Source organism: Amia ocellicauda, chromosome 18 (genome assembly GCF_036373705.1).
Source record: "Amia ocellicauda isolate fAmiCal2 chromosome 18, fAmiCal2.hap1, whole genome shotgun sequence".
Taxonomy (NCBI): domain Eukaryota; kingdom Metazoa; phylum Chordata; class Actinopteri; order Amiiformes; family Amiidae; genus Amia; species Amia ocellicauda.
The window spans coordinates 12,395,319-12,407,892 of NC_089867.1; the positions used below are offsets into that span (position 1 = coordinate 12,395,319).

The 12,574-nt window shown below is 37.7% G+C and overlaps 1 protein-coding gene across 2 annotated transcripts in view; it reads right to left on the minus strand.

The window, feature by feature from the left end:
* bbs9 (Bardet-Biedl syndrome 9) overlaps window positions 1-12,574 on the minus strand; it is a 155,006-nt gene that overhangs the window by 54,388 nt on the left and 88,044 nt on the right. For both annotated transcript variants that reach the window (XM_066690985.1, XM_066690984.1), the window contains exon 21: window positions 7,111-7,218. In XM_066690985.1, coding sequence (XP_066547082.1) covers window positions 7,111-7,218 — 108 coding nt within the window. The remainder of the gene's footprint in view (window positions 1-7,110; window positions 7,219-12,574) is intronic.

A 12,574-nucleotide genomic window follows, 5' to 3' on the forward strand; every position in this document is an offset into this window, starting at 1 on the left:
TCCTTTATTATTGAATTTCCACCTTTTCCCTCAGATCAATTCAAGTGGGTTCACTACTGTCAACAGCATGCTCAGGCAGGTGTAAACCCACCTCATGGGGGGAAATAGTTTAGATTCGTCTGAAGTTATCCGCTAAACCAAATTCGTTAAACTTTTACGGTTTCACATCTCATTTAGAAGACTGCATCAGGACTCCTGCTGGAAGCCAGCCCTCATTTCAAACCTGATTTTGAATAACTGATTGTCAGATATCATTGCTGAAGTCCAGGTGTTCACACTGGAAACTGGAAAGTATTTTTATTTAATTTTTTCGTATTTTCTTTAGATTTAAATCTAAAGTATGATGTATCAGGTGCAGCCCCAGCTATTCACTATATAACACTATATGCGTTTAGATGCAAGTGACCACAACTTTTGCATGTCTGCCAAACCTTGATACCTTGAAAGAGAAAACACATAAAACCGAATTGTAGTTTCACAGAGCCAATGTAGGTCCCCTCCCCCGACCCTGCACTTTAACTTGCGACGTACATATATATCATCACATGGAGCGTTCTCAGGGTTTTGTGCATTAAGTTGCAGTAATCCCTCTGAATGAAATTACAGCCTGAAGACCGGTGCTCCTTGAAAGCTATTTTAAATCAATAAGACAGTATTAACATAGGGCTGCTGTTTTTAATAACGTTAGGGCAGCCTCTCACAGCCACGCTGCCCAGAGCAGGCATATCTGTTGGCTTCAGATAAGACAATAATTAAGTTTACAAGAAAGTGGACATTTAGGTAACCCCCCCCTGCCCCGTACAACCAAAAAACCCAAAGCTTATCAGAACATTTACAGACTGCCCTTCCAGAAACACCCATCAGTCAATAATTCACTTTAGGAACAATTTTACGGGAGCTTTTAGAGGATAAATCTATCACAATATGACCTTAAACCCCATTTCCAAGTCTGTCTAGGTGAATTCTTTTTTTTTTTTTTTTTAAATACAATTAGCTCAAGCGTACGGACAGTGTAGGGGAAACCTGGGCATCTGTACTAAACTAAAATACTCTGGGTTTCAGATTTCGGGGAGATGAAGGAATTTATTAAGGAGTTTATGTTACAGACTGCAGTCATTTCAAGTTTGGTCAGAAGCTTCTGTGGGTAGTCTGGTATTCACTGTAATTAAAGGAATGGGGAAATACATTTTTAATTGTTTACTTTAAGATGAGACGAAAGAAAAAAAATATTTACCAACTCATTTTAATAATGACTTGGAATGCTCAGAATGAAAAATTATGTATCACCTCTGAAGGGTACAAAGATCTAAAAGCCGATTATTGTGCCACCCAGCTTTAAAAAAAAAAAAAAAAAATTCTGTATCTCCATCATCTCTTCAGTCAACACAGCTCATTACAAAACCTAGATGGATTATAATAAAGTATACATATTGTACCGAAATCACCCATATCATCTCCGTCTCAACTTGCCAGTTCCTAGTGAAAGAAAAATTATAATTGAGCTTGATGTTTTGTTTTGTTTCCCCCTCCCCAAGTCCAAAACATTAATTAATATTACAGGAATTATAATATGAATTAAGGCACTATTTCAGTACTGCTGTCAGGTTGATATTTCTGGTCATGTGAAGCCAAAGTGTGCCATACTAGCCTTTAGTTATCCTAACTGGATATCAAGTAAACTGGTGAGATTTTCAATGTGAGTGTGAACTCAGTCAAGTGAAGCTGGTCTTGCTGGTCCCATGGTTTATGAATTGAGGATCACCTGATAGGTTAGGCCTCTGCGAGTGCCACTGTTACAGTTTGGCAACATCCCCTTATTGGGTTATGAAGACAGACACTCATTACATATTAATCCTTGGCCTGGGAGATTAAAAAATAAGTATGTATAGGGATAAAACAAGTGAAATCAGGCTTACTAATTAATAAAAAGTGGAATAATAAAACTGTAATATATATCCCCCCCAAAAAACAGTCACCATTGTCTAGCTGATTGGGGGAGGGGGAAGAGACCGACTCTGCAGAATATGGTCATACAACAGGAGGTTCAGGCTTCAATGAGACTCCACATTACTGCAAAGAAAGGATTGGAGTTCATCAAAGCTCACCTGAACATCTCATCTGCAGGCCAACCCCCGACAACACAGCTCAGAGAAGGGCTAGGATGAAAGGGGTGTGAATTGTGACCCAGGGCACAATCAGAGCCTGTAATCTGCCTTCTCACAGGAAAAACACTCCACCTGCTGTGTCTTCAACACCTTCACTAATCTGGGAAAGGGAGCTACAAAATATGCCTGACTACTTTCTAAAGAATCACACTTGTTTACACGGTGCCTCCAACCTTCACCCACAATATAACGGCTCTCTTTGATCATAAAGCTCAATTATGAGTACCTTTAGATGTAGCCTAATTTAAGTAATGCTATTTGGGACATGAAGTTCAAGGAACAGAGCAATCTGTTTGATTTAGATAAGCGTGAATATATTGTAAGAGTTGTACACTTCCAGGTAATAATTCCTATTTGACATTTCAGGATTTCAGACAAAGACAATAAATGTATGTAGTAGAAAGTAAATAGAGTTTATCTTGGCCTAGATTTACTAGACTATGGGAATGAAAACCTGACCATGAGGACATGGCTATCGGGACCCCCACACTCGGTGGGATGAGCCGAGGAGCTGCTGCAAAGGTGGTGTTTGGAGTGGAGATGGGATGCAATGCAATGAATGCTGGGAAAGTAAGTTTTTTGACAGATACTTGGGCTGGGATTAAATCAAAACTTTGACCCACCCGTTAGTAGAAAACTAAAGACTGTACTTAGTTGCGGCTTTATTTTTAGTAAGATGCCACTTTTTTCTGATCATAAATGTAACCGTTATGATAAACAAGTATGTAGTTTGCTATAGCGGGTGGGTCAAACTTTTGATTTAATCTGGCCCTTGGTAAGTCGGAAGTCAGACGTAAGATTTGGGTTGTCTTCCTTGTGAACTACAGTTTAAAACTATTAAGTAAACACCCTCTGAACTTAAAAAAACACACACAAATATGACAAACCTAAACGTTTCAATTCAAAGAAAGATCATGCCTTCTTTTAGGAATGAGTTAAACATATAGAATATAAGATGTAAGTCTACACAATGTTATGGCCAGAAAATTTAGTTTTAGGGAACATGCCAAAACACAGTAACTGCTAGTTTCTGAAAGAGTTTGATCTGCCTTGTAAGCCTGTGATTGACAAGGCAACATCCTGCCTTTTCCAAATTTAATGATTTACCCTTTTTTCAAAAACTGCCTTTTTATGATTTGGGAGAACAGTACCACAAAGAGGGCATTAACCACTTACTTGAGAATAGGACTTGGGTGCAATCATTTACTGCTAATTTTTCAATCTGCTCTGAAGCAGCTGTAAAACTCCCTGTCCCAGGGCTGTATTTTGGAGCCCCCAGTAATGTTGGAGTACTGTGTTCCTGAACAGATGTAGCCACAAGGAGGTCTGTGATCCCATGTGGGGATTCATAACAACTATAAAATGTGTCCCGGGGCTATCTTCATAAAGCCTTGGAAAACCTTCATTCCCCATAAGGTGTCTTATGATTTCCAGTTGGAATCAGACAAAGCGAGAGATCTTGACACACACTAGGAATGGAGTCACTAAAAAACAAAAACAAAAAAGGCATGGACAGACATGGATTTCAGAAAAGAGAAAAGTATGGTTTAAAAAGCAGTGGCCAAGTTTCACTCTTCACTTGGCTCTGAACAAACATCACATGCGAGTTACATTTGGTTTGCTTTCAATACTTACTTATCCCACCACCACTGAGAGCTTCTTCCTCGATAAAAACAAATATATATGGATATAATCACAAAAATGTTATTGCAGTCAAACCTGGAATACCTTTTCCGAACAAGATTAGTTAGAATTGCCAGTACAACAAAAACTGGCAACTGAATGCCAGTGAAAACACAGAATATGACATGAGTGACATGAGCAGATGATATAAACACCTCCCTTAAGACTGTACACCACCCTGACCTACAGCATGAAGATGAAATTTGTACTCATCGCCCTCCATCTAAGTACAGAGCAGAATAATGCTACTCCTAAGAGAACACAATTCCTCATTGTACAGCGCAATACATGCACAGTATATTCAGAGCTGCTGACTCATTTTCTTCCCTGATTTACATTTTTTAGCTCCAAGATGTGACGAAAACTGCAACGATTACACTATTGACAACAAAAAGTATCAAACACAGAGGCTAGACGCCAGTGTGCTTGGTGAGTAATTAGCGTACAGCCAGGTATCTGCCAGCGAGCTAGTGACGACAGACATCCACACAGGGTAGAGGATTTACCATGTACAGAAGCTATTGGATAACTGTAGTGGAAAATAGTGTTCTCCAGAACACTGTAACACTGGTATGTGGTGTGATGTGGACAGCTATTTAAGAACTAGAAGTATTACTATAAATAAACTATAAATACCACAACAGCATTACCTTTTAAGATTTACACAGCAAAGAATCAAGACAAACGCAGCATGGTGAAATAGATTCACAGACAGATGGATAATTAAAAAACTCCACTTGGAATAAATCATAATACAAGTTAGTATAAAAATGTTGCATTCAATTAATTTCCTATTTAAGTGTTAAATAAGCACAGCTGTTGATTGAATGACTATAGATAAATATTATTTGAAAATAAACTGTACGGACACTTCAATCACTATTTTTGGAAGCACTTCTCTCCCATTTTGAGCAGAAAAATATGAACTCAACAGGACACGTGTGTTTGAAAAACAATGTTGCTTGCCTTTTGCTTAATTTCAAGTCCATCGAATCCTTTTGGGGGGGATACAGTGCTTAATTTATTTGATTAAAAAATAATTTGAAGTGCTCCACCAAAATCTCAGTTGATAATGACCGGAAAAATTGCAATTCACTAGCTATTAGATCCAATCAGTAAGGGGAGGGAAACGTGTTCAAAGAGTAGAAACAGATGTTTCAGAAGAGCAGGACTCAAGTTAAAAAACAAACGGCCAAAGCACTGCAAGAGGAAAGCATCTCTGGAGAACTGGTACTACCTGCAGGAAAAAGAGCAGGGCGCACAGGATCCGGGAGCTGTTTAAATCATAGCTTGGTGCAACACTAAAAGACAAATAAATGATAGACTGAAGAACTTAAGTCTAACTTCAAGAGGCTTTGGTATGAAATGACATACCAAGACACAGCAATCCGCAATTTGTGTTTGTGCTTGATTGGCTCTAATGTTGAAATGTGGGTTGGCTGATTAACCTATCCCCAGCTGTCACTAGAAAATCCCACAAAAGATACAAAACCTATTTTTGAAGAAAATAAAGGTTTTTGTGGACTGGGGTTTAAGTCTACTTTTCTGCTAATAATTAGTTTAGCAAGAAAATGTAATTAAACTAAAGTTAGTGTGAAACTGGAGCAGATTTACAGTGGAGGAAAAAATTAAACCAGTACCAACAAACACAGAGCTCTAGTTTTTTTTCTTCTTTGACATTTTATATCTTTAAAATCCACTTTCATACATTCACTATCAATAAAGAAATGAAAGCAAAGCTGACTGTGCTAGAGGGAGGCTCATGCTTAATACAGGATTATTTAAACCTGTCACTGAGAGAAATGTAAATATTATACTATCAATTTGCACAGTCATACAGAAAGTCATTTTTCTTGTCACTGTATAGTGGAGTTTCACTTCTAAACATATTTGACTTCAAGATCCACTTTGATTATAATGACACAGACAAAATGACAAAATAATCGCAAGAGGGATGGTTTGGTTGCTGGCTGGTAGTGATGGGTAGTGGTTGGCCTGCTCTACTGTAGAGCTGTTGGAGCCTCTGTATGGGAAACTTCTGTGGAGAGATCTGAATACCTGGCTGTTATCCTGCCAGAGGACTGCTTACAAAACACCTCATCAGCTACAGTTAGGCAGCCAAGTGTACTACAGTGTGATGGCGATGACAAATATCTATATATATAGAAAAACATTCCTCTGTTTAATTTAAAAACTATCTGGCCGGTCCTATTGGAAATGGCTGGATTCCAAGCCACATGAAGAAAAAAAAAAAAAAAAAAAAAGTACATTTTTACCTTGAGGGCAGTCTCGGAGTATTAAACATATACGCTCTAAACGCTTCTCTGGAGTTTGTTGTCATTCCCTTCCTTATGAAGCTCCTATGCATTGACAGATTTAGCCCCTGGGGACACGGTTACAAATCATTGGGACGTATAAGAAATTAGTATGGGATCTCAGAACACAGTATATAGTCTTCCTTACACCTTCCTTTCATTCAAGAAAAAGTCAACATGTTCCAAGGCAGATTTATATGGTGTGCAGGCGCTACTGTAACAGAAGTATTGATTGGAATAAACAGCAGGGCGTGTGTCCCTAATAAAGAAGCTTGGGATCAAATATCAAATTAATATTAGCTAACCATCTTTATAAATAGGCTGCATGATAAAGGCATTTCATCCTTTTCCTTCAATCATGTGCATAAACAATTAAAGCTCCACGCTATCTCCTATGATGCCATATACGGTAGCACAACCCATTTTCTCTTTCTATTAATATGCAGCTTGAATAATTTCCGTGACGTAACATCAGGGATATTACTTTCCTTTTGTTCATGTTCACATTCAGCCTAAAGGGCAGCAGACACTTCATGATGTGACCAACAAACAGTCATAAATAAAAACTGAAAATGAACAGGATATCATAATACAGAACATGTTGCCACTTCAGCAATTACTCATAGGTTGGGAGCTTTCCAAAAATATATATTAATCACATACTCTACAGAGAATATGCACATTATATATATATATATATATATATATATATATATATATATATATATATATATATATATATATATATATATATATATATATATATATATATATGAAAAAACACTTTAGCGTGCTTGGGATCGAAGTCAAATTCCTTTTTTTTTTTTTGAGTGTGTGCACAGTTTCAAGCACAATAACGCAAGGAGAATGACAACTAATATGACTGTGTGTGTGGATCAGATGTATGATCTCCACTTCTGTTATTTGTAGGTTCTCTCTGGACTTACCTTGTTTGGTTTTCTTCTTAACAGGTCTCCGTTTAGTGAAGGCAGCAGCAGAGTCTTGGTCTGCAGCTCCCTCCTCGAGGTCGGACTCGGGGATGGGTTCACAGCCTCCTGGGGAAGGGGAGAGGCCAACGAGACAGGGTTACGCACTTGAAACAGACACGGCGGCACAGATTGCAAGACAGGTTGTTTTGTGGCACAGGCACAACTTAGACATGACATACGTTTACTGACAAAACATGTTAAGCTTGTGCTCTGTACGTGCGATGGTACCGTTCCATTTTCGGCCTACTCATATCTGCGTTTGTGGCCTATCACTTAGAGATAACTCTGAAATATTCTACACTTATACCCTATACAGTCATCCTGCTGCTCTACTTGCTATTGACAGAAGAGGATGCACAGTAACTGAACATTGTAGTACAGGGTTAAACAGTGGCTGACTAATAAGGGGGCCACAGACTTATAAGGCTTCTCAACTCAGTTCAAGATGGCGTCACTCAAGCGAGAAAATCTAATTATGTAATCCTCCCTGAAACCCGTATGAGGCCAGAGCCGAACTGATTGTAATCCTATTCAAAACAGGAATCAGGAGATACTTATTTTTAGTAGATGGGAACGTGTTATCAATCTACTCTGTTGCTGTTATCAATCAAGTACCATTTAGGTTAAGTCACAGGATCATAAGGCATTAGGGAGCTCACAGGCAAAGAAGGCTTGAGTGGTGTCCGGTTGGAAGTAGCTTTTCTTATCGACCAAAACCACAGTCGTCTATTTAAATAAATACATTACACTCCTTAAGTTTTGATATCATCATGTTTCCTTGTCAAGGCCACACAATCCAAGCATAAGTTAATTAATATTTTAATTCAAAAATAACTTTCATTGTTAGTAAATAAGTGTTTAGTTGAAATGCTCAATGTTAACTTCAATATAAGATGGTTTATATACACTTACATTTCTTCTGGATGTGCAGGGTATACACTCACATCAGATAACCCAACACCCACGTGAATAGATATGAACATAAGTATCTTCCCAAAACATAGACTTTCTGACCTGAAGTGACATACTGGAGGACGCGCTTCGACACGCTAACGTCACACCTGGAAACGCTCGTCTGGAAATTATTACGGAAACAAGATGCAGTCCAAGGCCTCACACAATACGATCGGTTTTCTAGTGTAAGGTTAGATGCAGTTCATTTTCAGTGCTGAAGAAACGCAGCGTGCAGATGCCAGAGTCCTAATGCAATAATTATCTGGCTTTTCCAAGCCTGGTGTAACTGAATAAGGCCAGGAAACATCTCCTCCTGTGCCTGGGGCAATCCTGACTGTCACAGGGAGGAGAGCATGGCTTTCTGCTTGTGGGTTTTGATGTGGAGGATCAGTGGAATCAAGTAAGACACCTGATCCCCTTTGAAATGAACAGCGGTACGAAGACATTGATTTTCCACCATAAACAAATTATAATTTCATTTTTTTTAATTAGTCTTTATTTAAGTCTCCCACCTCTTTGCTATCACTAATAATAATAATTAAAAATACATTATACATTTTTTTATAATAAAAGCAGAAGTGCTGGCATGTCAGTTTACATTTATGATGCAAATTTGAGCATTTACTTTATCCTTTTGCAATATGTACCAGAAACTCTTCCAGAAATTGAATATATGTTTTTACATTGGAGGGTATCTGCAGATAACCTATATCATGCCAATTTTGTTATGTGTTGTTCCATTAAAGATTTCAAAATGTCTTTCTGGTTTAATACCAGTCTATTACGATCATCAAGAAAGCAACTGCAAATTTCAGTGTTAAAGTGCGTTTTTGTGTTATGTCTTACGCTCCACTAAGTAAATCTCTAAATCAATGGAACTACCAGATTGCACCTCAGAATTTAAACTGTATCAAACAAAAGATTACAATAACCTTAGCTTGCTAAACAAATCCAGATAATTTATCTGTAACCCAATGCATGCAAACAAGTGCTTTCTTCTTGATTTGTTTTTTGACTGAATCTAAAATAGCAGTTAACCTCATAAACCTGGAACAAGTCCAGTCTTCAGAAACTGCCAGATATGATCTCAAATACAGCCTTTAAAATTAAAAACGGTTTCCCCCCAAAACACACTACCAAACTATGACAAAGATGCCTTTCAAACAACAATTGAAAAATATGGTATATGCAGTGAAAATCGAAAGCAGTTATTATTTGTATTAAAACTATTAAGAAAATAAATAGCCTACATAATAAACCAAAAAAACAACAAATCAATTTTTTTTTTTTTTTTAAATGCTAATTTCAATAGTTTGTATTGAACAACAGACCGAAATCTTTTAATTACTGATGCTGGTCTGCATTTTGTTTAAGCCGGTGAAGATATTAAAACTCAAGAGTTCTTAGTTTTAATTTCTGCAGCATCGCGGTGAAGTAAGGGTTACACATATCTGCACCAGAGCCTTTATCAGTCTTAGTACAATATAATCTCTGGCTGGAGAACTGTGGTCAGCAGATTCCAATGGAAATGAAATGTAAAAAAAAAAAAAAAAAAAAAAAAAAGGCAATAACCCAAAAATAATTAAATAAGGGAAAATTGCTGCTTGTTTTATGAATGAAAAGGAGAGGAATGGAGGATTTTATTGCTGGGTTCTTCTGTTCAAGTTGACCATTTTTACTGCTCAGAAAGAAGACCTGGGGAGTTGTACACATAAGTATTAAACACTGCCATAATGAAGCACTTATCCCCTAAAATGCATATTACTCAGAAGTCATAAAGGCACAGGAGCAAACTGAAAATTTACAGTCTACTGCTTTAGAACACATTATGTACATAAATATATAACTTTCCAAATTGGCTACTTGGCATAGTTAGTTTTATTCAATGGAAACACCAAACATTGTTTAATGCTGCTGTGCTGAAGGTATTGTTTCACTAATCGTATCTCTATCATGGTAGCACATCTAGAGAAAACAAAATAAATAATAATTGCAATACTTTAAATGTAATTTATATTACACAGTTAACTACTGGGTCACCTAATCTGTAAAATCTTCCAAGAAAATAGAAACAACAAAATCACACAGAAAATAATACACACATGAGTGGAAAAACAAATAAAACCAATGCAGTTCACGGTAATATAAAACCTTGAGCTCCATAAATATGTATTCTTAAGGGAATTTGTGTTGCTACATCTACAACCCTTTCCATAGCAAGGATAAGCACTGTTACAGGTGGTTATTTTCCAGGCCAAAGTACACAAAGATTGGAGGGCGAAATGAGTCCCAATTCCCTTGTTTCCCAAATTCTAACAAAGGAACACTGAAAAACTGCTTGTTGACAATTCAATTAGCATAATCCTAAAGCTTCTGGTCCCAGAAATATTCCCACTGGTATTTCCCAACCCATTCATATTCAGAGTAGCTGTATTATGAAAATAGTGCTGAAGTAAAAGGGTTTCTGAGGAGTTACAATACTGCAGTGTTGCAGCTCCTCCTTTCCTGAATTCTGAACAGCATTTAATACGAATAAACAGACTAAAAATGTATTACATATCTCCTTTTTCGAAAGTTCACATTCCTCAAAGTGGATTAGCTTGATGTTGTTTAAAATCTGTCCGACATCTTATCCACACACGTAGAAGGAACATGCTGATCATTTTGTATTTTAGTTTTTGCTAGTATTGAAAGAATAAGATGAACACATATCATTGGAGCTTCTTAGTAACTGAATTAAAGTCAAATGACACCCAGAAAATGTTTTTTTCTTCTTAAAACATGCCCCTTAAAATACAAAACAAATGCACAGTGTGTGATATACAGTAGCAGTGCAGTCTTTCTTGTGAATGCAAACTCAAGAACATCATAGACAAAAAAATGAATTCAAGATAAATGTGCGGAACATATGGTGAGATCATATCAAGTCTAATACATTTGATAGCCATTCCAAAAGTGCGAACTAGGGAGTAGCACAGATTTATGGTGAATTCCACAAACAGGCAGATCTGCAGTGTAAAACAAATCCTCCTTTAAAACGGGCACGGCTGTCCATACAGCTGCGTGAGAACTCCAGACCATATATCTTAAAACACTTCAGAGTTTGGATTGACGGAGAAGACTAAAACAATAAACAGGGCAGGAGATCGCTGGTAACCTGGTTTATTCAGCTCAAATATCTGTTGGCTGCAGGATTTCATTTAGCACAGCGATCTGGATTGAAGTGACTTGTCAAAATGTGCACTGCTAGGTGTTAAAAGTATTTTCTTAATGTTGCAAAAACTTCACCAGTCTTCTGAGAATTCACACCAAGCAGTCGTACTTTAGCCGGATTAAAACGGACTAATTTTAACAGCCAGACAACATTAGCCCACACAGCAAGAGAGCCACCATGTCAACACTGTAATACGCAAGATGCCAAACATCACGTTTAACAGTGCTAGTAACATGAAACAAGCAGCTTGCTTTTTCTGTTGCATACACTACATTGTTTGGCAGTATTCAGATGACACAATCTTCTAATGAAATCCTTGCTAGAAAGCTTGGCTTGATGCACAATATATTTTTATTATTGTTTTGAGAGCAGGCTTTCTGCTAAGATGGGGATTCAAGTCAGCTGTAAACCTTGGCAACTCTCTTTGATCTCTTAATAGTACTGTATATTCAGGCAATGATTACCCCCCCCCAACCCCTAATGCCCAGTCTGACACAGCTGCTTACTGTTACATGGAAGACAGCACACCATTAAAATAGAAAAGTGATTAATACACAAAAACATCCCTCTTTAATGGCCATCGTGCTCCAACTTTGAAGTCCTGGCAGCTTTAACGATGGCTCGTCTCCATAGCTCAGCTGTACTACATGGGCAATAACACATGACCGTCACAAAAGGTCAGCATTAATAAACCTTTAATTAAGTAAGAAGTCCCAGCAAAGCATCAGTTAAATGCCCCCAATGTTCCCATTAATGAGGTGGGACTGTAAATGCGTTTTGCTGTCGAACCAGCTTTTTTTCGGCAGGCTTTTAAGCACAGTACAGCAGTAAAACCAAGTGCCCAATCCAACATGTTATCCAAGGCCAACATTATGTAGGGAATGAAGGTGTAGCAAAAGAATGCCTGCTGAACACATCATAAAGACAGTAACCATGAGCAGGACTATAATATTTTGCTGCACTTCCATAGAGATTTAAGGCCTGGCCTTGAGATCAAAAACAAGTGAATGAAAGCGGATTAGACCCTAAAGACAGCTTTGCCAGCTGTGTTGCCTTCTACACTGGAATTGCAGCAATTGCAGGTGATACAACCCACACTGGTTACAGCCCAACAATCAGGTAATATATGCACTATCGCCAGTATCGTTAAAAAATAAACGGATATATTATTTACAACATTCCTTCGAAACCAAGAAGGAAACTACAAATCAGACTGATAACGCAAAAGGACAACCTGTCTCTACCATGCATTTA